Here is a 26,053-nt window from a genome sequence, read left to right as displayed (position 1 = left end):
GGGAAAAAAATGCCCTCCAAGTCTTGCAACATGTGCCAAGAAACCAAGGAAAATGTGCCACCAGCCTTGCAGAGTTCCATCCTGAAATAACTGTTTTCATGTGGTGACTTCTAAGTGCTTCCTTGGCTATAAAACCACAAAGGTGGGAACTGTCAGCTGCTGCAAGCCTGGGGAAGAAACACACAGAGCTTTCTGACTTGGTCTCCAGATGTTTTCCTCAATGCTACCACCAGGGGGCTGGCAGGTACCCACATGTCTCCCGGAGGGCTTCCTTCTGTGTCTGGTGTTCAAAAGGCCAGCAGATACTCTCTTCTGCTTCCCAGAGTTTAAAAGAGTGAACACATTCCAGGACGAAAGGCGTCATTTGGAAATGAGGGAAGAAAATGAAAATGAACAGCATGTGAGTTCAGATACCTAGAAATGTCAATTGCCTTTGCCAAAGACTCTGTAGGAAAAAGCAGCTGTCAAGAGGAGTTTTTTGTTTGTTTGTTTGTTTTGTTTTGTTTGTTTTCTTAAATCAGAATCAGCTACTGAACAACCCCTCCCCATCATGGCAATCTCAGTCTTCCCCACCCTTTGCCATGCCCTCCATTATCAAAGGAGAAAATGACTTTACAGGGGAAAAAATATCACCAAGTAGGAGATGAGGTGGGGAGATGAGAAGATAATTATCCAATTCTCCAGTGGCTGTAGTGATTGTTTGCAGCTAAAATATATTGCCAGGGAATAAAATGAAGAAACACACAGGCTTGCAAAGGAGCTGCTTTGTCTAGTCTCCGACCAAAAATAACACTACGAACTAAGAGAAGCTGAGAGGTAGGTTTTAGCTAGCAATCCCAAGAGATGGTATGTCAGTATGTTGTAGTTCATACTTGCACTTTGCAAATGGCCAAGTACAGATAGGGAGAGCCACCTGACCAATGTGACTCTGTGAAGGATTGAAACCAGGGATTTCAATTTCAAGGATTGAAACCAGTCCATTTAGGACTATTCCCCCCCAAAACCCCAAATTCAGAGGCTGAGCCCCCATCAAGATATGAAGAAATAAAACTCTCCTTATGCCACATAATAAAGCCTTTTTCAGAATCACCCTTCTGCACATTTTAAAGACGCCTCTATACCTCTATCTCACTGCTGTCAGCTTCCTTTCTATATATATAACCTGATATCAAATCAGGCTAAGAACACATCTGTACAGACTGAAATCATAAAACGCACTCCCCTCTGGGGTTCAGAAAATGAATGTGGGGTTGCTAATAGAAACCCTTTCAGGGCCATCTCCGCAGCTGCTGTAAACACTGGTATTCAATCACCAGTCACTGAGTCCAAGAAGTGGCAATTATGTTGTGTCATTCTCTTTCTGGGCGAAAGCAACAGGAAAGGAGGGCAATGACATCACCCTAAACCAAGAATCATGTTGTAACACAGCTCTGAAAATAATTTATTCCCATTGTGACTCCATTCATCCTGAACTGGGGTGCAAGCACATGTGATAGATGAACTGTGTTTAGTTTTTTTTAAAAAAAAGCATTGATTTGAGATGCAGACACACACACAGAGCACGTTAGCTCCTATCCCATGGTTCACTATCCAATGTTCATGATGATGGGGGCTGCAGAAGAGCTGGAAATGCAATCAAAGTCTCCCAGGTGGATGGCGGGAATTTAATTAAAGGAGCCATTCCTGCTGCCTGCCAGGGTCTGCAATCCCAGGGAGCTGGGGTCAGAAATTGAACCCAGGAACTCTGAAGTGGGACTTAGGAATCGTCACTATCGAGCCAAAAGTTGACCCTAAACTCAATTCAGCATGAATGCCAAGCACATAAGGCATGTTTAATAAATATCTGTTGAATCTCTGAGAACTGTTTGTTATGCCTTTAACTAGTTTTTAGATTTCTTTGTAAATAAGCAAATGTAATTTCCATGAGGTGAAAAACATATTACAAGTCCATGGTAACTTAAAATCTGTATGTCCCTATTGAAAGGCTGAATGAGAAGACTAAGATGGAAGGAAAGTGGACACAAGCCAGTTTTGCAAAACACTGCAGTTTCCATGACTGGCTGCCATTGCCAGCAACTTAAGGACAGTATACCAATGCCTTTCTCAGTTAAAGGGACAGATGCTGAGCACAGCCTGCAGATGGCAACAACATTCCTGAAACACATGGAAGCATGGTCTCACCATTTCTCTTACCTTGCAGCTGCAGCCAGCAGATTTTTTGCATTGGGAGCTCCGGGATCTACAGAGAGAGACTTGGCTGCTAACAAGAGTTTGCTGGATGCCATGGAGATGTTCTTGAGGTTCCCTATCACCTGGATCTGGTCTTCTTTTGTCTGCAAGGTCAAAAGGAGACAGAGTCATTAAGGAGAAGCCCACTTCTCCTAGGAAACACTGAGAGCTCAGAGCAGCACCTTGAGACAAAGGCAAGTTATCTGCATAGATATTGAGCAAGCGTCACACCGATCAGGGTCAGCTCCACCCAGAAAGGATGCTCAGACCAAGATGTGCACAACCAGGAAAGAAATCCATGTCCTAGTGGATTGGCCAACAGCTGTGCTTTCTCACAAGCGGAGGCAGTGAGGGCGGGGCTGCAGGGGGAGGGGATGATAGTAAGGGACTATACCAAGGCACAGAGCACCATCTTGTTCAACAATGCTGCAGTTGTCACAGGGCCTGGACATCCCGGCCTGGCACAGATGGCCAGCACTGCTCCGCTATTCAAAGCTGCCTGCATCCCAGAAGTTCCTGACTTGGGAGAGGCCATGCGTCTCATCTCGCTGGCTGTTAGAGTCACCACCTCGGTCCCTAACAGAACAATCCATACCCCATCGTCTCTGTTCAGGAGCTCCTGGGAGCTTAGGCTAAAGCAGTGATCCAAGTGGACAGCAGAGTGGTCAGGCTGCCCTGCTGTAAACAAGCTGCTCTCTGTTTGGAGGAAGGAGTCGGTCTGACATCACTTCATGCTCAGAGTCCGATGCAGTGCATGCAAATAGGCCAGCAAGACCTCCCACAGACACTTTTTAAAAAAAACTATAATGTTCCTGACCACAGTCTCTGCTCAGCATTCTCCTCCTCTCCCAGCTCCCCAAAGAGCCTAGATAAAAAGAAGATCATGGGAAAAGTCATCCCTCTTACCAGGGTGAATTTTGCACCCTGAAGCTGATAGCATCTTTGGGAATGCCATTCCTATGAGGTCATGGAGATCCATAAGCAGCACCAGGAATACAACTTTGGCCTGTTGACAGGTTCCCTGGTCCCATCACGAAAGAATTACCTGCTTGTTCAGCCAATTAGCATCAGGGGTTATAAAGGTCATTGCAGTAGGCCAAGGTCATGATCAACTTCATGATCAACTTCAGGTAGCTACCTTCATCTGCACTGGGCCAGCGAGCTTCACACCAGTGCAGCCCCTATCACACGCACCTGGGCTTGGCCAGCCATCTCAATGCCAGCGTCGAGGAATTCATCAAAATCATCACTGAACTTCCCAGAGGCTGCAGCCAGCTCTCCGCTCTGGCCCCGGGTGGCATGGACCACTTCCCCCGCAGACTGGTTCAGGTCAGCTGCTGCCTGGTTCAGTTCACTTTGAGCTTCCTGGAAAGGCTTTGTGCTGGGAGGTAGCTGCAGCAAACAGATGGCACATCCCATGAGAAGCTTGACTCAGCTCAGCAAAGACAAGGGAAAGCATTGTGGAGTGCCCACACGTTCTCTCTGGGTTGCCTTTACTGAATCATCAAGACTACATGGCTCAGGGTCATCAGAGCCCATGTCAATTTTCACATACATCACAACATACATGCATCCATTCATTCGAATGTACTGAGCAATGTACTAACCCAATGCTGGATACCATGGATCTAAACACAATCAAGGACGTTATAGCCTTCCATGAGGAAGACAGGGCACACACCCAGGCAACCCCCTCCAGGATACATTCTCTGCACCTCACTACACTATTTTGTCTCAAGAAAGAGACTCCATGTTTTCACTTTCCAGAACTCAGAAGCAGATGTTATAAAATCTCAAGTTTTTCCGAACTAATAGCCCCAATGTTGTCTTCTAAGTGGTCTCCGCTAATAATTTTTGTTTAGAGAATATACATGTTGCTAGCTGAATTATAGCTTCCTATGAAAAGTTCCAGATTCCAGCTAAGCACCTTAATTACCCACAAAGGATCACCCAAATATCCACGCTGATAGGAAACAACAATGAACAAATGTGAGGCCTCCTCAGACCAATTCACCAAGTAAGGCAGGCAGCAGACCTCAGGGAGAAATTCCTGAGGCTGGCTCAGGCAGCCTGCACCTGTCTGACTTGACTTAATACAAGGTCCATCACAACCCTCTCGCTTTAGTCTCGCTGGGATGACCAGGAGCAAACACAACAGGCTCCAGCGCATGATTATAAAAACTATATCTATGAATTATATTGAAGCTAACTAAATTTTTTTTAAATAAAGCTCCACCTAAAAATTCTGCTAATGATCACAGGGCAAAACAAGGAAATAGCAAACTGGTAGGAAACACAGGACTCCTCAAGCAATGCTTAGTTGTCTGGACATCCCGTGGAGGAGAGAACACTCTGCCCACACCCAAGGTAAGCCCAATACTCCAAGGGTCCTTTCTTCATCTGTGAGTCTCTCACCGAATCCACAAGCAATTTCTTGCTGGATTCTCCAATGCTCTTCAAGGCCACGTCCACATCCTTCTGCCCAGGGAGACAATTCACACAGTTGTTCAAGGAGTGGGAGACAGCTTTGGCCACCTGTGTGCATAGGGGTGGGGAAAATGCCATGAGGAAGCAGTTTTTGGTACAAGTCACACTGTACATTGGATGGGAAGGAATATGGACAACATGCAGAGTGAAGACAGGTAAGAAAGATGGTCCCTGTGTCTAGGTCATGTGGTTTCCTGGAGTAAACCACGCAGCCCAAGACCTTTTGCTCCAGTGAGTTCTCATTTTCTTGTTGGGGCTCACATTGTAGCAAAGGGGCTGACCTGCTCCCAAAAGCCAGAGTCTGTGATGTATGCACAGATCTGTGAAGCACAATGTCAGGTTCGTTTCAATTTTAGCATATGTTCTGTTGAAGCAAGCACACGTCAGGTTTGAAACCAAAGGTACTGATAACAAAAGAAATGGCAACCTCCTGGGCTCTCTGATGTGGTTGTGGAGGTAGGTCTGGAGTTCTTTGGGCCACAATTAGCCAGGCTTACGGGTGATACCTGCTTGCTCAGTGACTACCTGGGGCCATCATCCCCAATTCTCGCTCTGCCCAAGGGAAGGCTGCTCTGAGCTTTGACAGACAGGTTTGGGGTTGCCAGCAGGCTGCCATGGAAGATGTTCAAGCAGCTCCTTATTCTCCTTCCTGGATATCCTCAGTTATGGGGCAAGCAAAATCTTCAGAGGAAGCTGTGTCACTGTGTCTCAACCAAGCCATCTCTTTTCTTGTCTCATCTCTATCATTTTGCCTGCTTGGTCCCTAAACAAAGGTTTGATCACGTAGTGAAGGAATCCTTTGCAGAGTCAGAGTTAGAAGTGTATGAATGGGCAGACTTAGCATATGGACCTTGCCTCTCAGGCTAGTAAGAGGTCCAAAACAAACACATTATATTTAGACTCCTAAATTTTCGAGTCAGAGTTCAAAACCCCTCTTTTCTGTGAATTAGGCAGTTCTCACATTAAAGTTGGGAACCACAGCCAAGGCTCATACAAGTGCCTATGGTGTACAGTTTACATGATTATATCATGTTAGAAGGTTCTGAAAGCACCTGCTGTGTCAAAACGTTCACACTCATGAAAGAGCCCAGAAAACACCTGCTACCATGAGTCCCAGTGCCCAGTCTCACCTGAGCCAGCCTCTGCTGACTCTCTGCATCTCCAGGTGCAATCAGCGCCTGCTTGGCTTCCTGGATGAGCATGGCAGAGCCCTCCATCACGTCCCGAGCAGAATCCAACATGGCATGGGCAGCTGCAGGGTCACTTGTGGATGCGGCCACTCCCCGGGCAGCTTGGGCCAGCGTTTTCAGAGCCTGGGCAGTCTCTCTAGCAGCCACTCCTAAAAGTTAAAAAAAAAAAAAAAGCCCAAAGACATCCTATTAAATTCTATCCAAAAAGGCACACTTTCACTGGGAAACAAGGATCAGAGTCCTTTCAAGCCCAGTGTTGTTGGGGGGAGGGGGCTTTCCTAGTTAATTTTTATAATATACTTGCCATGTTTCTGGGCCAATCCAAAAGAGACCTAACAAATGCTATGCTGAAAAAGAGCTTCCCATCGACACCCCCTGCTCCCATAACCTTAAATCTCAAACACCAGGCACAAGGGAGCAAAGATGCACATGGAGAAACCTGGCTGTGCTTTATGGGAGGTTAAGTTCACTTTTCTTTTCAATGGCCTTTGCTGGAGTATATAAATTATACATGATAAAGTACACAAGGGCAGTGCACTTTACCACACACATGCAACTTCTCCTATCTGCCATTGGCTGTGCCCGTCCTTCACACCAGAATTCATCATTCTAGCATGATGATGGTCCTTCACACCAGAATTCATCATTCTAGCAATCTAGCACCTATCACTTTCTACTTTAGAACTAGTTACTGAACTGGATCCATTGAGGAAGTATTCTTATTTTCTGTTGTTTTTCCTTCTCAGACCACAATGCCATAAGACTCATATTGTTATATTATAGTTCATTCTTTCCTCACATGTGAGGAGTCACATTAAAAAAAAACCCACCAACATTTGTTTATCCCTTCTGTTAGTGGACGTTTGGGGTGTTTCCCAGTGGGAGCTACTACAAACAAAGCTTCCCAGAAATTCCTGAATAGGACACACAGAATAGTTTCTACTAGACATAAACCTGGGAAGTTCAATTGCTGGATCACAAAGTACATATGTAGGTGGAGATGAATCCACATCACAGCCAATACTTACTTTCATCAGATTTCTAATTTTAGACTTTCTGGTAAGCAAGTACTTGTATTTCAATGAGGAATACTTCATCATGAGTAATAACGTTGAACACTTTTTAAAAATATACTTAGCATTCATGTGAAAGCCCTGTTGATCTTTTTTTATTATTTATTTATTTTTTTAAATTGGAAAGTCAAATATACAAAGAGGAGGAGAGACAGAAAAGAAGATCTTCCACCCATTGATTCACTCCCCAAGTAGCTGCAATGGCCAGAGCTACGCTGATCCAAAGCCATGAGCCAGGAGCTTCTTCCAAGTCTCCCACATAAGTGCAGGGTCCCAAGGCTTTGGGCTGTCCTCTATTGCTTTCTCAGGCCACAAGCAGGGAGCTGGATGGAAAGTGGGGCTGCTGGCATAGAACTGGCACCCATATGGGATCCTGGCACATGCAAGGTAAGGACTTTAGCTACTAGGCATGCCCGGTTGATCTTTAAATTCATTCCTAGGCCTGAGGTTTCCTAACCTCCAGGTCTGATGTCCTTGATGATGTGCTTTGGGACAGTGAACTGACACACTTCTTGTTAAAATACACAAGATGTGCATGCAAAAGGCATGCATCAATGTATATCTCACTCAGTTCCAAAAGGACAGTTTGTGATAGGACAAGTGGGGTGGTCTGCATAAGCCCTTCAAGGTTGAGCCCTTCATTACGACTGCTCTGGCAGAAGTGCCTGAGTGGTCTCCTCACTGAGGATGAAGCCCATTAATACAACAGTATTAGGGTCCACAAAAGTCTAGGGTCCACAAAAGAAGACAACTTGGCAGATCTGAACACTTACTAACCAGTTGCTACATCAATGGAATACATCTTTACAATCTAGTCAAGATAGGTCCCAAAGCTGCCACTCTACCTCCAGGTCACATGATACCTCTTTTCATTTTGTAGAACAAAATCTATATATATTCATATAATCTATGTGTGTGTATGTAAAATATGAGATGAGCAGGAGGTTATTTCATCTGCTGGTTCAACTCCTCAAATGTGCAAAAAGACCAGAGCTGGATCAAGGCTGAATCAAGAAGTCAATCTATGTCTCCTTGGTGGGTAGCAGAGACCCAGTTTCTTAAGCCATTGCCTGCTGCCTCTTTAGGGAAAAGCAGGAATCAGGAGCTGTAGTTGGGCATCAAACCCAGACATTCACATGACCCAGACATTCACATGTGGGATATAGGTGCATCTTGTACACTAGGCTCAACACCTAACCCAAGAGACTTGCAAAGCAAGTTCTTTTTAGGGCAGAGGAGAAACCCAAAAGAGGAAACACACAGGTAAATAAGGCTTACAGGAAGGTGAGAGCTGGAGAACAATCATTCATTATTTATTTGAACTTCTGTCATGGGACAGAAGGATGTCATTGCTCTCTAGAGGAGCAGCAGATGTGGTGGTAAGACCCTCTTAAACTCTGGCATTGTTGTTGGCTGGCTTTATCTGTCTCAGCTTTCCCCAGGATTTTAGAGAAGTTGAGATCCTAGCCGTGACCCTTAAAAATTCTAGGCTGAGATTCCTAGAATGTTTCTCTCGTTTTCCCATTTATCATACAGATTCTTGGCTCCAACTCTACTTTAGCTGCACAAGAAATTAGAACAAAGCACTTGTCAAGCACAACCAGAAAAGATACATTTGGAATCATTTAGGGAGAACACTTTCATGAACTCAGCAGTGAAAAGGCAGAAACTGGACAACTACTTTACACAAGCCCAAGCTGATCCACCCCATGGGATTCTCGTCCAGAACTCATTGTAAAGACTCAAGGCACATCAAGGATGCTCTCTGGAAGGATGAGGTTTAAAAAGAAGTCACAGGCCTGATGAGGTAGTCTAAGGTTCTCACCTTGCATGAGCCAGGATACCATATGGGCACCAATTCATGTCCCAGCTGCCCTGTTTCCCATCCAGCTCCCTGCTTGTGGCCTGGGAAAACAGTAGAAGATGGCCCAAGGCCTTGGGTCCCTGCACCCATGTGGGAGACTCGGAGGAGGCTATGGGCTTCTGGTTTCGGATCAGCGTAGCTCTGGCCATTGCGGCCACTTGGGGAGTGAATCAGCAGATGGAGATCTTTCTCTCTGTCTCTCTTCCTCTTTGTATATTTGACTTTTCAATAAATAAATAAAGGAAGGGAGGAAAGAAGTCACACCATCAGAAGGATAGAATAAGATCACCCAACTCAGAGCAACATTCTCGGGTCATCACGACAGGGTCAGATATCTTAGAAAACAACACCCACCACACTGGACTGTCACGAGTACCACAATTTCAGATTCACCAGTGGGAAAGTCTCAAGCAAACTCCTGGTCCAATGGCCACAGACTCTGAAATGCACAGATGACTTTTCTAATACTCTTGCCATTGGAATGTTCAGGAGCAGAGTCTCGGGGTGACACTCTGAGTGATAGTAACTAGAGGAGCCCTTTTCACAAACTCAGTCTGTGTTCATATGGATTACACATGGACTACACAGCCAAGTTCGAGGGGGAAAAAAACCAGAGGTGACATCCATCAGTCAAGTCATCTGTTCCAAAATAACTCCAAAAGGTCATTTATGTAGCAGAAACACCTGCTGCAGACTGCACTGGCCAAACAAAAATGCATGTGCATTAAGCCACAACCCTGTGACAGCTCAGGTGGAGCTTCTCAATGCTCCACCAGGCACGGACAGAAACTCTTTGTCCTGGAGAGAAACTGGCCAAATTCATTCTCTTTCCTCGCTTCCCACCTGTTCTTCAACTTTCCCAAAACTGCCTCCAAGGAGAGGAACTGTGGCCTCCTGATGCCTGCAGCCTTGTAAATCCTCTTCTGCCTGACTACCTGAGCAGCAGCTGACCTCTGTGGCCTTCCATGGATTCCTCTCCCCTGGAGCTGCAATTCTCAATTTCTTCTAAGCTTTCTATTGCTCAGCCACCTCCACTGGCTGGGCCAGGCTTTTCAGAGGCACATCTAATATACTTTTTGTACTATTCCTCATAGGCAAATGTATCCTTCTCACAGTTTCAATCATCATTTTACCCATCATCTTCCAATCTGTTCCTCCAACTCAGCCTTCTCTACTGCATTCCACAGTCAAGCATCTAGCTGGTTAATGATTTCTCTAGATGTGTGTCCTCCTAACTCATCAAACTGAATAGGTGTGAAGTTGAATCCGGCATCCTTGACCTTCACCACCCCCCTTCCTACCAAGAGTGCTGTGTTACAATCACAGTGGTTCATAAAGGTGCAGCACTCAGTGTTTACCTCAACTTCCTTATCTCTACACCTGCCCGTTTCTAACCAGTCATCAAGCACTATCGGGTCTTTGTTTATTAACCCATCACTTCTGTCATCACGGCAGGACACTACTGGTCTTGTTGGGCTTTATGCCACAACCTGTCTGTCGATCTCTTCTCCAGCTTTATTCCTCTTTAGTGTGTTCTGCACATGGGAGCAAGCACTTCCTATAGAAGCTTCCAAAACTTCATGGGCAACTGGAATTAGAGCTTATTTCAGTGCAAAACCACTTTGAAATCTAGTCATGTTTTACCTCATACACAATTTTCATGAAATGTTTAAAGTCCTCGAATATTCACAGGCAAACAAAGCAACTGAACTATAAACTACAGTGAGAAACCTTTATTCCTTTCACACATTCTGCTTTGAGGACATGACCCTAGCTACCTCCTCAGCCTTGTCTCTTCACATGCCTCCTTGGAATCCCACCCTCAGATTCTTTGCTCTCCCACCAATGAGACAGCAACATCCAGTAGTCACTCCCACAGCAGGACAGAAATACCAGCCTTACTCTGAGGCTGTTTCAGATACCAACTATTCAGCCTACCATTCCAACATTAACAGATCAGGTGATGTAACACATAAACCAAACACATTTCTTCATCGACATACAACGTCTTACAAGGTTTTGGAATGTGCAGAAAACCTGTGCAGTTGTAAGTAGACCTTATGAGCTTTATGTTTTATAAGACACAAATATTTCTAGTATATCCTGATTCATTTTCTTTTTTTTTAAAGATTGATTTATTTTTATTGCAAAGTCAGACATACAGAGAGGAGGAGAGAAAGAGAAGGATCTTTTTTCCATTAATTCACTCCCCAAGTGGCTGCAATGGCCAGAGCTGCACCGATCCGAAGTCAGGAGCCAGGAGCCTCATCTGGGTCTACCACTCAGGCACTAGAACCTGAGACTTTGGGCTGTCTTTGACTGCTTTCCCAGACTGCAGGCAGGAAGCTGGATAGAAAGCTGGGCTGCTGGGATTAGAACTGGCACCCATTTGGGATCCTGGCACAGGCAAGGTGAGGACTTTAGCCGTTAGGCTATTGTGCCGGGTCCTGTGATTCACTTTCACCCTCCCAAAATGCCAAAGGAGTTCTAATTAATCCCTCAAACATGATCAGGTGTTAATTATGCTTGGAAAATTCCCTGTCCTTCCCATTAGGGCAGAACTGTACATTCTTCTTATTGCAGATATTTCATACCTTCATTTATATCTTTATGGTGTTCTTTCACAATTTTTAAAATTCATTGATTTAATTTATCTGAAAGGCAGAGAAATGAGAGAGACAGAGGCAAAATGTCAAAGAGTTCTTCCACCCCATGAGTGGCCAGCCAAACCGGGAGCTAAGAACTCATCCTGAATCTCGCACTCTGGAGGCAGCTTTCACTGCCACCTCCCAGGATGCACAAAAGCAGGAAGCCAGATGGGAAGTGGAAGAGCTAGGACTGAAAACTGGCCCATTGACAAGAAATGTGGGTGTCTTAAGTGGCATCTTCACCACTATGACAAGAGCCTGACACTTATTTTGTTCTTGTTCAAATTTATTCTCAAAGTATTAAATGTATATCTTGAGGATCAAAGGGTTTTGCATGCATGACAGCAGAATAACTGATTGCAAATTAATCTCACCCACAGAGAAGTAACCAGCAAGACTAGAACATCATACAGAACATCATGGGAGTGATACTAAGGCACTGATGTCAGGAGGGCCAAGACCTTGACAAGGATGATAGCACAGACAGTGAGATCATGCTCACAGCTGCTCCTCCCTGGGGAATGCTACTTTGCTAACTGCTGCCAAGAAGTGGAGAAGCTGAGCAAAGCCTCCTGCGGTGCCTGGGTCAAGGTGAAAAACAGCAGAGTTCTGAGCCGAAGAATCAGAACAGCTCTGGTAGCACCATGGTCTGCCCCACAGCACACACAGAGGGTTATGTTCAAGAAGGCCTACTGGAATTCCAAACTGGAAATTCTAGACAACCTTATTCCTGCATTCCTATGGTGGTTTGATCCTATCTTTTAAAATAGTTAAATATTTAAGAAGTAGAGAGACAGACAGATAGATGGACAGACAAAATATTTTCTCATCCATTGGTTCATTTCCCAAATGCCTGTATGTAATGGTCAGCATGAAGCTGGGTTAAAGAGCCAGGAACTCAATCCAAGGGTCCCATATGAGAGACAGGAGCCCAATACCTTCAGCCATCACTGCTGTCTCCCAAGGTCTGCATTAGCAGGAAACTCTAATGAGGAATTAGAAGTGGGCATTAAACTCAGGTACCCTGATACAGCATTCAGGTTCTTAACTGGTGTCTTAACTGCTAGGGCAAACACTTAACACTTCCTGTCTTTATATTAACCAAATGACAGAAGCAAATGCTATACTAAGCACAAAAGGAAATGCAGTTCAGGGCTTCAAATTGTTTTCATATTTTAAAGTATCAATGGCCAGCATTAAATAACAAAAGAATTTGTGTGTCTGTGTGTATACATCCCCAAACACCAGAATACAAGATTACTGGCTAAAAACCAAGTAAGAGGAGGAGGGGGGAGCCACACAATAAAAACAAGCCCACAGGTGATCCTGGTATTAAAGTTATTAAATCTAGACTTTAAGAAATTAGATAATAAAACACAGAAATTCCCCACAGAAAAAAACAGGCATCTTTAAAAGTTCATACAAAAATATAATTAAAAAATGAACTCAGTAAAGGAAAAACTTTTATATCCATGTAGGTTTTTCATAATGTGTCTTCAAATATTTTGAACATTTTTGGTATGCGTGAATTTCAAAATAATGTGTACCAAAACTAAATTACTTTTTAAATTGTATTTCCCATAAACTTTTGGAAATACCCTTGTATAATGAAACATTATTGTAAAACAAACAAAAAATGGCATTTGCAATTAAAATCTTATGCATTTGACATAGTGGTTTAACACTGGTTAAGGTCCTTGCATCCCCCGTTGATGTGCCTGGGTATCAATCGTTTTAGTCAGAAGAAAAACAATGAAGCTTCAAAAATCATCATCTTAAGGTCTAACACCCGGAGTAACTGGAATCTGGAGAGAAAATAAGGCAGAAACAGTATCTGAAGAGCTTTTTCTGCAAACTGACATAAGGCACCAAATCCCTTTTTCCAGGAGTCCCATAATCCAAGGCAAGATAAATATGCAAGAGAACTCCTCGAGGCACAGTGCGTGAAAGCCAAAGTTGGAGAAAATTTAAAAGGAGGCAGAGGGGAAAAATAAAACCACATTACTGTTACTGCTGACTCCTCAACAGAAATAAAGAAGCCAGAGATAATGGAATAATGTCTTCAAAGGTCTGGAAGAAAGTAACTGGCAACCTAAAATATTATGTTAAATGAAACTATTTATCAAATCTAGAGGCCAAACAAAGGCATTTTTAGACAAAAATTGGAGAGCATTTGTCAACAGTGGATTCACAATAAAGGAAAAAACAGGTGGAAGAGAAACTATCCTGGATGGAAACACAAAGAAAAGGCAAATGGGACTAAACCTAAGCAAACACCAACTGTGAAACAACACCAAGATAGAAATTTGTGTGAAATTAAAATGTACAACCACAAATAAGCTCAGGAAAAGGCCAAGTGAAACTAAAGTGTACCAAGATTCTTATACTGTCCTGGCAGAGCTATGCAGAATAACGTACACTGGACGTAAGTCAAAAAAGCATAGTTAATGAATGAAAAACCAACAAGCTAGACAGGGGAAAGGAAACCAAATTAACCAAATGCATCTGAAAGAACATTAGCAAAGAAAGTAAGGAACCTACCATAGGAAGAACACAGAGAAAACAAATACTGAAATGACAGGATCAAACCCATCATATCAGTAACCGCATAAACAAAATAACTACAGTTGTGATGAACATGTAATCCTCCCTCTCCCAGCAGATCCAAAGAACCACGAACTCACAAGACAAACTCGAAATATATGTATGCAGAAAAAGTGAAAAGTCTAAAGATGAAAAAAGCTGGTTCATATACATACTAGCCACAAATCAGCTACATAGAAGATAAAACTCCACTGAGAGAAAGAAATACCTAAATAAATGGACCGATATACACAGATTAGAAGATTTGGTTATATAAAGTAACCAATTTCCCCCACACTGATTCATTATAATCCAAATTTAAAACAATAGGGCTTTTGTGTGCTAAAATTCACGGGTTGATGCTAAAGTTTATGCAAAAATAGGAAGAAGCAAGAACAGGCAACAGAAACTTGAGAAAGATCAACACAGCCGGTTTTAGCAGACACTGAGACTGAGGATGGAAGGGCAGGTGTTAGGAAAATGTGGTGCTGAAAAAGAACAGACAACTGAACCATGGAAAGCAGGTAAATCGCTAACTGACCTACACGTGTGTGTCTCACGGAAGACCACTGGGGGAAGGAATGCTCTTCTCTCCCAGCACTACTGTCTTAAATGGATATTCAGGAGGAACAGGCAGGGCGAACCCCTACTGCACAGACATGAACAGCTCCACAGGGATAGCAGTTTCAACTATAAAATAACAAAGCTCTAGAACAATAATAGCTTCATGATCTCATATAATCCAAAATGTCTAAACAGGACACAAAGACTATTAACCACATAAGAAAAGAATTGTGAATATGCATCAGAATTTTAAAAAATCACCTAATCATCCAAAAATACCTTTAAGAGGATATAAAGGCAAATTGCCAGATATAAGAATCAGGCAAAAGTGATCAAGAATTCCTGCCTATAAGGAATTCCTGCCATTAAATCGTCATCAAGCATAGTAAAATTTTAGTTGTTTGGTTCATCGAAGAAATACAAGTAAAAAACCTACTGTAATACTTCAACACAGCACCACACTAGCTAAAATTAAAAGACTGACAATACTAAATGAAACAAGTGAAATTTTTCATATAATTCTCCAAGTGTGCTGAATAGACACAGAGTCTTTGGCCCAGTAATGCCACTCCCAGTATGTATTTTGAAAATGCTTTCTTGTCCTTTGTAAATAACACATTCTAGAACTGTTCCTAGTAGTGATTAAAAAAAAATAATCCAAATATACCCCCATAGTTTAAAGACAAACAATAGGCACAATGATGAAACACTGCAGAAAGCAGAGGGAGAAAAGATGACCGTCCTGTGATTGAACCTCATGAACATAACACTCTAAACAAAGTAGACACAAGAGGGCACATGTTATAAGATCTCATCTATTCAGAATCCTAAAACAGGCAAAAGGAAATTAACACTGTTAGTGGTTCAGGAAGGAGACACACAGAGATTCAGAAGGGCATGAGGGGACATCTGCATAGAAATTATGTTCTATTTCATAATCTTGCTAGAGGCGTATTAGATGCATTCTATTCATCTATTTACAAGAAAGAAATGGAGAGATCTTATATCCACTAGTTCATTCTCTAAATGCCTGTAATGAACATAACTGGGAGCCTTGTATCCAATCTGGGTTTCCCACATGGTTGTAGAAGGGGCCCTACTACTTGAGCCATCAGCTGTTGTCCCCTGGGATGTGCATTAGCAGAGAGTGGGAACTGGGAGATCCAAGACTCAAACCCAGGTGCTCTGACATGGGATGAATGTCCCAAGCAGCATCTTAACCCCTATGCCAAAAACCTGTCCCTGGGTGCATGTAATGTGTGATCACTCATGAAGGCACTCAGTTAACATATATGCCATCTCTGGTCTCTCATACTTTTATAACTTATAATTCAAAAGCACAACTCAAGAGGTCCTATTACATAATAAAAAGCAATACCAAACCCTCCTCTTCCCAGCTGAATTCCACTTCTAGAGCCACTCAATTTTATCATCTTTCAGAATTTTATACTTTTGAGTAATCTTTTTCAATCTTCCATATGCTTAGATTTCTTCCTCTGATACCATTTGTCACTTTACATAACTTTCTACTTTTCTTAGCTGATGATTACACAATCTGTTCCTTATAGAGACTCCCATTTGAGGAGTCTCCTGCGTTCAGGGGTACCACACATCACCAACACTCAATCACTGTCCCCAGTCTGAAATGGAGCAGCACAAATAGGTTTGCTTTTTGTGGCCTCCCTATCCTGAGAGACTGGGTTTTTGTCTATTCAGCTTCATAGCTTATCACTTGTCTGTATCCTTCCATCCTTGAAAATTTCACTGTCATTTTATTTGCTGTCATCTGTTCTTTGTCATTCCTTAACTTTAGTGGGATTTCAGAAAACAGAGATAGTTCTAGGCATGTGCAATTATAATTTTTTAATAGTCTATTGGAGTCCGTTACAAATACTTCAGGAGAATCGTATTTTATGATTCTTTCAATACTGAGCATGAAGTCCAATGACTAATACAAGTAGAATATTTGAAAAGTGAGGGCACTTCCAAAAGTTCATGGACAAAGAGAAAGAAATGGTAAGGATTTTGATGCCAAAATTTTTGAAATATGTGCATATAAAGGATCTTGCAAAAGTTCACAAAAAATGCATATTTTGAAAACAATGTCATGGTTCTTATACAATATGTATATTTTCCTATTAACTTGTGGAAGACACCTCATATGCACAGATTTCAAATCTGTTTGCACCAAAATAAACCATTCCCTTTTTTAAAAAAAAAAAAAGATTTGTTTATTTTAATTAAAAGAGTTAAAGGGATGGGGGTGGGGAGTAAAAGATTTTTCATCTGCTGGCTCACTCTCCAAATGGCCACAATGGTCAGAAATGGGTCAGTTCAATTCCAGGAGTCAGGAGCTTCCAGGTATCCCACATGGGTGAGCAGGGGATCAAAGCCTTCAGTCAACCTCTATGGCTTTCTCAGGCTATAAGTGGGGTGCTGGATCAGAAATGGTACAGCCTGGCCCCAAACTATGACCTTTTAATCCAAGTTTTCTCCATGAACTTTTTGGAGCTCATTTTGTCTGGTGAACTGTGAGGCACTGAATCGGGCTCATCTGTGGAACCTGTGACCTCCTTGTCCCAGCTCCCACGTGCTCTGCATTGGACTAGCAGCATGGTGAAGGACATAAGCCTTACCTGTGTAGTGTTCGTTGCCTTGGGCAGCACAAGTGAGGAGCTGTGCCATGGAGGAGCCCACTGCTTTAGAAGTGCTTCCCAGGTCCTGAGCACACTTCTCCAGCTGTAAGAATATCCAAGGAGGAAGAGAACTTAGAAGAAATACACCAACGTGCACCCATCTACAGTGGTAAACAGCAGCAACAGGAGGCTACAGGAGAGAGAGCCCAGCTTTAGATACAACTGGTGCAAGCACCTGCCCCCTTGCCTTCAATCACTTCCTAGGTGAGATTGGGTAAGTTATTCAGTATTTCCAAGTCTGTTTTCTGAGACCATCATGGTACTGAGCTTCAAAATGTTTTCAGAAAATGAATGGAAGTTCTCAGCAAATGGCAGCTACTACTATAATACTTTCAGAAGCTAATTCAAAAGATCTGCAACACATCCCTAGTGGGGATTAATTATGCCTTGGCAGGAAGTGGGCACATATCCAGCTGCTCCACTTTCCTGGTATGGGGGGCATCAACCTTGCTCAATTGGATCATTACACTTTGAGCAGTTCCAAGGGAAAGGAAATGTAATGGAAAGAGAGGTTAGGCGTAGTAAATATGATTACAGAAATGGGCAAAGTGCTTGCTTCCCATGAAACGCATGCCATCCTGCTTTGTAAGCCAAATAAATCATCCAGAGAACACTGATGAAGACCTCGGGCGTGGATAATCATCTGATTCCTACATGAGGCTAACATTTTGAAAGAGAATGTCTAGGTGCACCATGACAGCACACAAGTCAGAGGCCACATGTTCTTAAATTCTAAGAGCTGTTTCCCCAGGGTGAAAGAGCCTTCGCAGAAGACAGCTGGCCAACAGTGTGTTATAATAGCATACACATTTTTCAAAGGAAACAAATTCTATTAAAGTCACACAGTGTTTCTTCCATTCTAACCAATCTAATTGTCCCGTGTCAAGGTAAAATTCTTGCTGGGCTAGTATCTCTGAGGCTTGCAGGGGCACAGGAGTTTGTAGAGAGACTCCGAGCTGTCTTTGCAGAGTTGCTGCCCCTAGAGCCAATCTCCACTCTGGCATTAGCTAGGTGAGCTTATTTAACTGACTCAGCCTCCCAGAGCCGTGTTCATCTTTAGAATGAGGGCAATGTGACATAACAAATTGTCTTCTGAGTGCTCCCCATGTTCCAGGCTTTGACGCGTGGCACGTGAGATGCCCCTGAAGCTGTTTATTATTCTGAAAGAGTTTTCACCTCAATAGCAGCAGTAGCTGAGGGGGTTACTGCCAACATGTGTGATGAGGAGCATGGGGTTTGGAGACCTGGATTTAGACTGTGGTTCTGCCAGTGACTGACAGGTAAAGTTGGACAAAACAGTGACAATCCCTGAGCTTCTGTTTTCTCCTTGGCTGTAAAGGAGATTCACAGAACTTATCATGAAGCTTACTATCAGGATAAACTTGACTATGTGCATGTTAGGATTTAACAAGTATTAATAAACTGGATTTCATTAGCAATGTTCAGGAGAAAACAAATATATGCAGATGAGGAAGGCAGTATTAATTTGGTCAACAGTACACTGACACTAGCACTGGGTGGTGGTGGTGATATAACATAACCTTGTCATTTTATTTGCAACATTCTATTAAAAAGCTGTTGTATACTATCACACTTTGCGTTACGTCAAGTATTTCTTTAAAAAATTGGATTGTTGGGCCCGGCGCGGTGGCGCAAGTGGTTAAAGGTCCTCGCCTTGCACCCCCGGGATCCCATATGGGCGCCGGTTCTAATCCCGGCAGCCCCACTTCCCTTCCAGCTCCCTGCTTGTGGCCTGGGAAAGCAGTCGAGGACGGCCCAAAGCTTTGGGAACCTGCACCTGCGTGGGAGACCTGGAAGAGGCTCCTGGCTTCGGATCGGCATAGTATCGGCCCGTTGCGCTCACTTGGGGAGTGAATCATCGGACGGAAGATCTTCCTCTCTGTCTCTCCTCTCTGTATATCCGCCTTTCCAATGAAAAAATAATAAAAATAAATCTTTAAAAAAAAAAATTTGGATTGTTGATCTTTTCTGTATTCACTATAATGACTTAACTGTCACCCACTTCACAGGTGAGATACCCAAAGTCTCAAGGCACAGGGGACTGCTATGCAGCTAGCTGATGAAGCCCATACTCCTAGCTCCGAACCAGCACCTCCAGCTGGATGACACATTCTTTTCCAGAAAAGGACCAAGGATTAGAACGCTGGCCAGTAATAAGAACATCGTTCATGAAAAAGGACTTAACATTCACAGAGGCTGGGGCATCCTTGAGCCAAATCCTGCAAGAGATCACATGGACCCAGCAGCAGGGGCTTCTCCAGAGTCATGCCTGTCTCAGTGTACCCTCACAGCAGGGTAACTGTAACCTCCCCAATACCACCCTGATGATGGCTAGAGCCCCTGGTCCACTGGAGCAGACCCCTTACCGTTTCTCCTGGCAGTGGCTTCAGCTGACTCTCCACTGCTGCCATCTTGGCATCCTGCAGTTCACTCTTAAGCGTCTGCACGGTGTTCAGAGCTGAATCAATCTCCATAGGGCCACAGGCTTCGTGAGCCTGCAACAGAGGGAGGCATGGGTAACATGATCTGCAGGGGAAACAGAGCCCCAGCACTTGGTGACACTGAGGATAACCCATGATTTTTTTCCAAACCCTACCATAGCAGACAAGGGTAGCAAGTGTTTCTCAAGAGAGCAAAGTCATACTCAGTCAACGTCTTCTACATCTATTTCATAAACTAATACATTAAAAAGTCTCCTTGAAACCATTTTTACCTAGAATGCATTTGCTTTGCAGACATGGAGGGTCAAGGTTCTAGAGATAGCATACCTGGATCAGTATGTGTACGCACACAGGCTTGGGAAGAAACCAATGAATGAAGAATCAATCCAGGATTCTGGGCCCAAGTCTATACCAACCTTATCACAGCCCTTACAAATCTCTAGAATGTATGTCATTATCTTCTCAGAAGGAAGATGATCAAGTATCTATCCCTTAGTCATGTGTTAAAGAAAGTGACAAATGACTTCATTCTCTCGAGCATTTGTAACAGTGGCCTCCAAGTGCTTTTACTGCATGCTCCCGATAACACCTGGTAATATGTGACATTCTCACTCAATTACTGATCAGCACCCTGAATACTGCTAAGGCATCATTTCTCCCCTCTTCTTGGAAACAGTAGCAAAAGCAGGAACAGATACTAATGAATTGATTTCCATGTGCCAGTATTACTTAGTGAGGAAACTGAGGCATAGAGACCTCTACTAAATCGCTTGGGTCACAGCAAAATTTAACAGCAGAACCAGAACTCAAGGCAGGCAGTGAGATGCTGGAGCCTGCAAGATGAATCCCTAGTCTCTATCAAAAGAACACTTAAGCTCTCAGTGTCCTTCTGCACCCCATGGACAGTTCTGTGTGTGTGTTCATATTGGGATTCACAGCTTCAGAAATGCCGCTTGATCATGCTGTGTGACTATACTGTCGTCAAGGAAACTTCTTAAAATGCATATGAGCAGATTCTGTAACCAAGGGGTTCTAATTTGGTTGCTTAGAAGTCAGACCCAGGAATCTGCATCTGAAAAAGTGTGTGTGTGTGTGTGTGTGTGTGTGTGTGTGTGTGTGTGTGTGTGTCTGTGTGTGTGTGTGTGTCTGTGTGTGTTGGGATTATCTAAAGCTCTGGAGAATTTTCTTTGGCAATGTAACATATTGTTCAAATTAAGAATTCAAGTCAGCTATCTTCTTAGCCATTCATAGTGCTGCTTGTTTTTATACAAGGACTTTTACAAGGATGAACAACGAATTCATGGTATAACTTCATGTTAATAGCATAAATAGAGTAGTAATAAGGTCCTTTGGTAATTAATAAATTCCAGAGACAGGAATTCATTTACACCTCTAATTCTGTTCTACTGAGAACCTTATTAACACTGAAGGCTTCCATATAAGAAATGATAACTTTTCAGGAGAAAGAAAAAAATATTTTATGTTGTGGTAGAGTATGTTAAACTGTCACTTGCCATGTAGACACCCTGTAGGAGCTCTGGTTCATGTCCTGGGAGTCCCACTTTCAATTCAGTTCCTTGCTAATGCTCCCAGTGAAAGCAGCAGAAGGTGGTTCAAGTGTTTGAGCCTCTAAAGCCCCTGTGGAACACCCAGAAGGAGTTCCATACTCCTGGCTTTGGTCTGGCCCAGCCCTTGCTGTTATAATCCTTTGAGAAGTGAACCAGCAGGTGGAAGATTGATCTCCCTTTGTGTCATTCTGCCTTTCAAATAAACATATAAATAAATCTTAGCTATAAATGACCTTCAAAATAGAGTTTCTTCCTTAACAATCTGTTTTTTAAGATGATTCCAGGAAGCTATGATCACTTATTTTGGCCCACATGTTTCATGGCACCAAGATAGTGATAAGTATCAGTCTCCTCTAATATTGCAAAATGGACCATCACTCATCTGAGGCTCTGAGAGGAGAAAGAGGATACAAGCAAGCTTGAATAGTTCTACAAGAGTCCCATGTAATGGAGGGCAGTGACATGGAGAATGTGGCTATGGGCAGTAGAAGTCAACCCATAGAGCCATCTTCACAGTCATGTAAATGGAACAGCCAAGCTGACTGAGCACAGGGCATCACATGCCAGAGCCCCCTTCTGCGGCTAAGGCGGCTTCACTTACTTTCTGCGAGGCAGTGCGCAGCTCAGCCAAGCTGGTCGCCAGGTTCTTGGCACACTGGCTCAGCTGCATGGCTGCAGCCTGGTCACTCACGGTGGGCACCGCAGCCTTGGCTGATGACACCATCTTGCTTCCTGGCTGTAGAAAGAGGACCACAGAGTCAGGCTGCTCCAGAAGGCAGCAAGAATCAGTGAGTAGGTACCCGAACAGCAGCACCTACCTGGCAGACAGAAATTGTCCTTTAAGAACATTCAGTGCCAGCTACCTTCCTGCTGCCCTTACTCCCCAAATAGACACCCCAAATCACTCTAAGAAACACTGAAAATAAAAATATGCCTCAGGGGATGTCAGACACAGAATTAGGAAAGTAGCTTAAAATTCTCATCTAAAATAGACTTCAAAGAGAACTTCTTATTTAATAATGAGTGTTCCTTGGAATGGCATTTTACTGAGTCTAATACACACTCAATAAACTATTTGGAAAAATGAAGGCAGATAAATAATAAGGTAATTCACATCTTCTGGAGCAAAATAATTTACAATGCCTGGGTATATTTACATATTCTCAAAAAATAGGATTATGCTATTTATTCTTTCTTATAGTCTTACCATTTCCCATACCCTACCTCTTAATAGTTATAGAACAGTCCATAATACATAGCCATTAATATTTCTCATGTTTCTCAGGTCCTTATTATTCAATGTTTTCACAGTTTCCAATGCAGTAAGAAACAGTAAAGGCTTTTGTAGCTTATATTTTTAAAAGTAGAATTTTAGATGAGAGTATACCTGCTTCTAAGGTGTTTAATATATAACAAAGTTACTTTAAAAAGTTCATCCAAAATGGAATTTATTTTGGTACAGAAAAAAAACTTGTTGAAATTCATGCAACTTTTTGTTATAATATACACTTTTCATGAACTGTTTGAAGAAACCTGATATATGTAATAAATCCACATTTTAAATATTCGTAGTTATAAGCATTTGATCTGGTAATAAAGACAGCCACATTCCACATTGAAATGTCTGGGTTCAGTGCCTGGTGTTGGTTCCTGACTCCAGCTTCCAGCTAACGCATCCCCTGGGAGGCAGGAGTGGCGGGGTCAAGTCTCTGGGTTCCTAACACCCATGTGGAAGACTCAGAAAATATCCTTGGCTCCAGGCTCTGCTTCCTGCCCTGCATGGAATGCTCCAGGCATTTGTGAGAGGGAACTAATGGATGGGAGTAATCTGTCATTACCTCTCAAAATAAATAAAAAAATAACAGCAGTGTGTTGTTACATAGAAGCATGTGGTGAAAATTTGAGGAAATACATCAAAATTGTCATGTTTTATCTGTGCATGTTGGAGTTAAAAGACTTGAAATATTAACCAAAATGATACATCGCTGAGTCCTGCAACTCAGCTATGGGTTGAAACTGGACAAGGAAAAGGGGTTGAATGACCTGATTGCATCAGCTGTTTAGGATATTCAAATAGTGAAAAACTGCTGATAGATGCCTTGAGTTCTCAATAATATTACTCTCTTCTTTATAAGAACTGGCCGAGGAGCTGGGAGGCTCTCAACACAAAGATAAGAAAGTGGAAAAGCCAGTTGCCTGGTGTAATCAGTTTACAAGGTGTTGAAATGCTGCAATGCCTTGCATCAAAATATACAAATATTACATGGTATTCCAAAACTCTGTTTTAAGGTAGGGAGATCTGAATAAAAAAAGCACATAAATTGAGCTTCCTCACAACTCAGGATTCTCAATTTTCCTCACAATGAATCTGTCCCATACCCTGACGAACTGTATAACTGCTGCCAAGTACAATCCCAATGTGTACTCATCTCAGCTCTGCCCTCTGCCCACAAGGAACAGCCCTTGGCACCCTGAACACTGTGGAACCTCAAGCAAGGAACAACCCAGGACTGTTCAACAAAAAGTGCTGTCAGATGACACGTTTGCTCTCTCAGAGTGCAAATCAATATGATGCTCCTGAGAACAATGCATCATGGGCCACATGTCCAGGGCAACCTCCCTGGCATGTTAACATTTTACTTTGCTACCTGCCCCTCCTGCAACAGGAAATGAAACGCCTGTCTGCTGCAAAGACTTAGCTAAGGCTGTGGACTTCATTTTCTGATTGCTCCCCTTAAGGATAAGCACAGTCCTTGCCTAGAATTAGGTCACAGCTCTGTGTTACCTGGAGGAAGTTCTGGCTGGAGATGATGAGAGCCAGTTGGGCACTGAGGTCCTCCGTTTGAGTCTGGCTCCCCCTCACACCCTGGACCAGCTGCGGGATGTGATCGGCCACTGCCTACAAGGAGTAAGGAGATTAAAGCTGAACACAGCCAGAAACAATGACCCATGTGTGTTGACTTTGGAGGATGACAGTGCTGAGCCCTGGGTCTACACAGCATATTTAGACAGTTCGGTCCTTAGCAAAACCAAACCCCATCCATGGATGCTCTTTTCCCACACACACACTGCCCCTACTGGTCTTGAAGGGCTCCATACCCTTGGCTGAAGATGATTTCCACAGAAAGTCTCTAAAAAAATTGCCCTGGCTGCCGTTCACTCCATGGTTCCTTAGTGTTGCAAACTTAGAATTTAAGAATCCATGCCATTCACAGGCAGATCACCTGCAGTCACAGACCCCTGGGATCGGAAGAGGGCAGCGAGCGCTTAGCTGGTGGCAGGTTGCAATGCCCTGGCTGGGCAGCACGCATCCTGGGTGTCAGCTTTCATACTGTCATAGCCTTCACAGCTTTCATACCCTCCATCTCTTCATTTCTCAAAGCAGAAAGCCCATACTCAGGATAAAGCAAGAGATCTGTTTACTTTACCCCATGGTGCTTCCACATCACCCCTCTGTACCCATATTCCTGGGCGTGAGAGGAAAAAGAGGACTTGTCCTGTGGTTCACCCTGGACATGATCAGCAGGTGCCTGCAGAGATAGGCAAATGCCATTTTCCTACCTCTGCTGGCAGCTAAAGTGAAGCCCCAGGGAAAATAAACCCTTCCACTGCAATGGACTTGCCCTCAGCAAACCCTTGTCTTCCACACAGTTCCCAAAGACAGTGGGCCCAGGATCCTGCACAGCCACTGAACTTGTCTTACCATGGCAATTTCAGCCCTCAAAAGGGGGACTGGCAATGAGCACAAATAGGAAGAGACAAGGAATTCTTACTCAGAAGTCAAAGCCATTTCTGGGAGCTGGCACTGGGACATAGTACAAAATCCTATATGGAAGTCAGTTCCTGCTCCAGCTATTCCACTTCTGATCCTACTCCCTGCTCTTGCACCTGGGAAAGCAGCAGAGGATGGCCAAAGTATTTGGGCCCCTATATCCACATGGGAGACCCAGAAGACCTGCTGGTGCAGCCCTAGCCTTTGCAGCCATTTGGGAATTGAACCAACAAATGATGATCTCTCTTTGTCTCTCTCCCTCTCTGTAACTTGATCTTTCAAATAATAAATCAATAAATCTTTTTAAAATTTAAAAATTTATTGATTGATTTGTTGATTGATTTATTGATTTATTGATTTATTTGAAAGGCCAAGTTAGAGAGAGAATACACAGAGATTTTCCATCTCCTGGTTCACTCCCCAAATGTCTGCAACAGCTGGAGTTGAGCTGATCTGAAGCCAGGAGCTTCTTCTTGGTATCCCAAGGCTCTGGGTCACCCTCTGCTGCCTTCCCAGGCCATAAGCAGGGAGCTGGATGGGAAACAGGAGCAGCTGAAACATGAACCAGTGTCAATACAGAATGCTGGTGCTGCAAGGCAGATTTGCCTGTTGAACTATCATGTCGGCTCCATAAACAAGCAAACAAATAAATGAATGTGTTTTTTTTAAGCAATTTCTGAAGTTGAAGCAGTGATACCCCTCATGTGTGAACCATTTTTACAGTTTAGAATTAGGAGAGAGAGTGATGAGCTCTCCAACTCGTGTGCAATTAAGCAGGCCACCCCAGCTAGCTCCCGTTGCTAAGGGAAGTCAGGGGACTCCAGGTAGATACTCTGCCCACTCACAGCCAAAGGCTGGGCCCTTGGATTTAGTGCCTGATCCTAAAGATCCCCAGATAGACCATAATGGTGTTGAAT

At 43.3% G+C, this 26,053-nt stretch overlaps 1 protein-coding gene across 1 annotated transcript in view; it reads right to left on the bottom strand.

The window, feature by feature from the left end:
- The window catches only part of TLN2 (talin 2), a 179,278-nt gene that overhangs the window by 93,032 nt on the left and 60,193 nt on the right, over positions 1-26,053 (bottom strand). Inside the window, exons 22-29 of the mRNA XM_040968654.1 lie at positions 24,150-24,263; positions 21,966-22,100; positions 19,722-19,850; positions 17,275-17,377; positions 5,847-6,055; positions 4,645-4,764; positions 3,424-3,621; positions 2,194-2,333 (exon numbers count right to left, since the gene is read on the bottom strand). Coding sequence (XP_040824588.1) covers positions 2,194-2,333; positions 3,424-3,621; positions 4,645-4,764; positions 5,847-6,055; positions 17,275-17,377; positions 19,722-19,850; positions 21,966-22,100; positions 24,150-24,263 — 1,148 coding nt within the window. The remainder of the gene's footprint in view (positions 1-2,193; positions 2,334-3,423; positions 3,622-4,644; positions 4,765-5,846; positions 6,056-17,274; positions 17,378-19,721; positions 19,851-21,965; positions 22,101-24,149; positions 24,264-26,053) is intronic.

This window comes from Ochotona curzoniae, unplaced genomic scaffold (assembly GCF_017591425.1).
Source record: "Ochotona curzoniae isolate NIBS_2020 unplaced genomic scaffold, NIBS_Ocur_1.0 scaffold_4701, whole genome shotgun sequence".
Taxonomy (NCBI): domain Eukaryota; kingdom Metazoa; phylum Chordata; class Mammalia; order Lagomorpha; family Ochotonidae; genus Ochotona; species Ochotona curzoniae.
The sequence above is the reverse complement of the archived record's forward strand: the minus strand, read 5'-3'. Positions and strand labels throughout refer to the sequence as shown.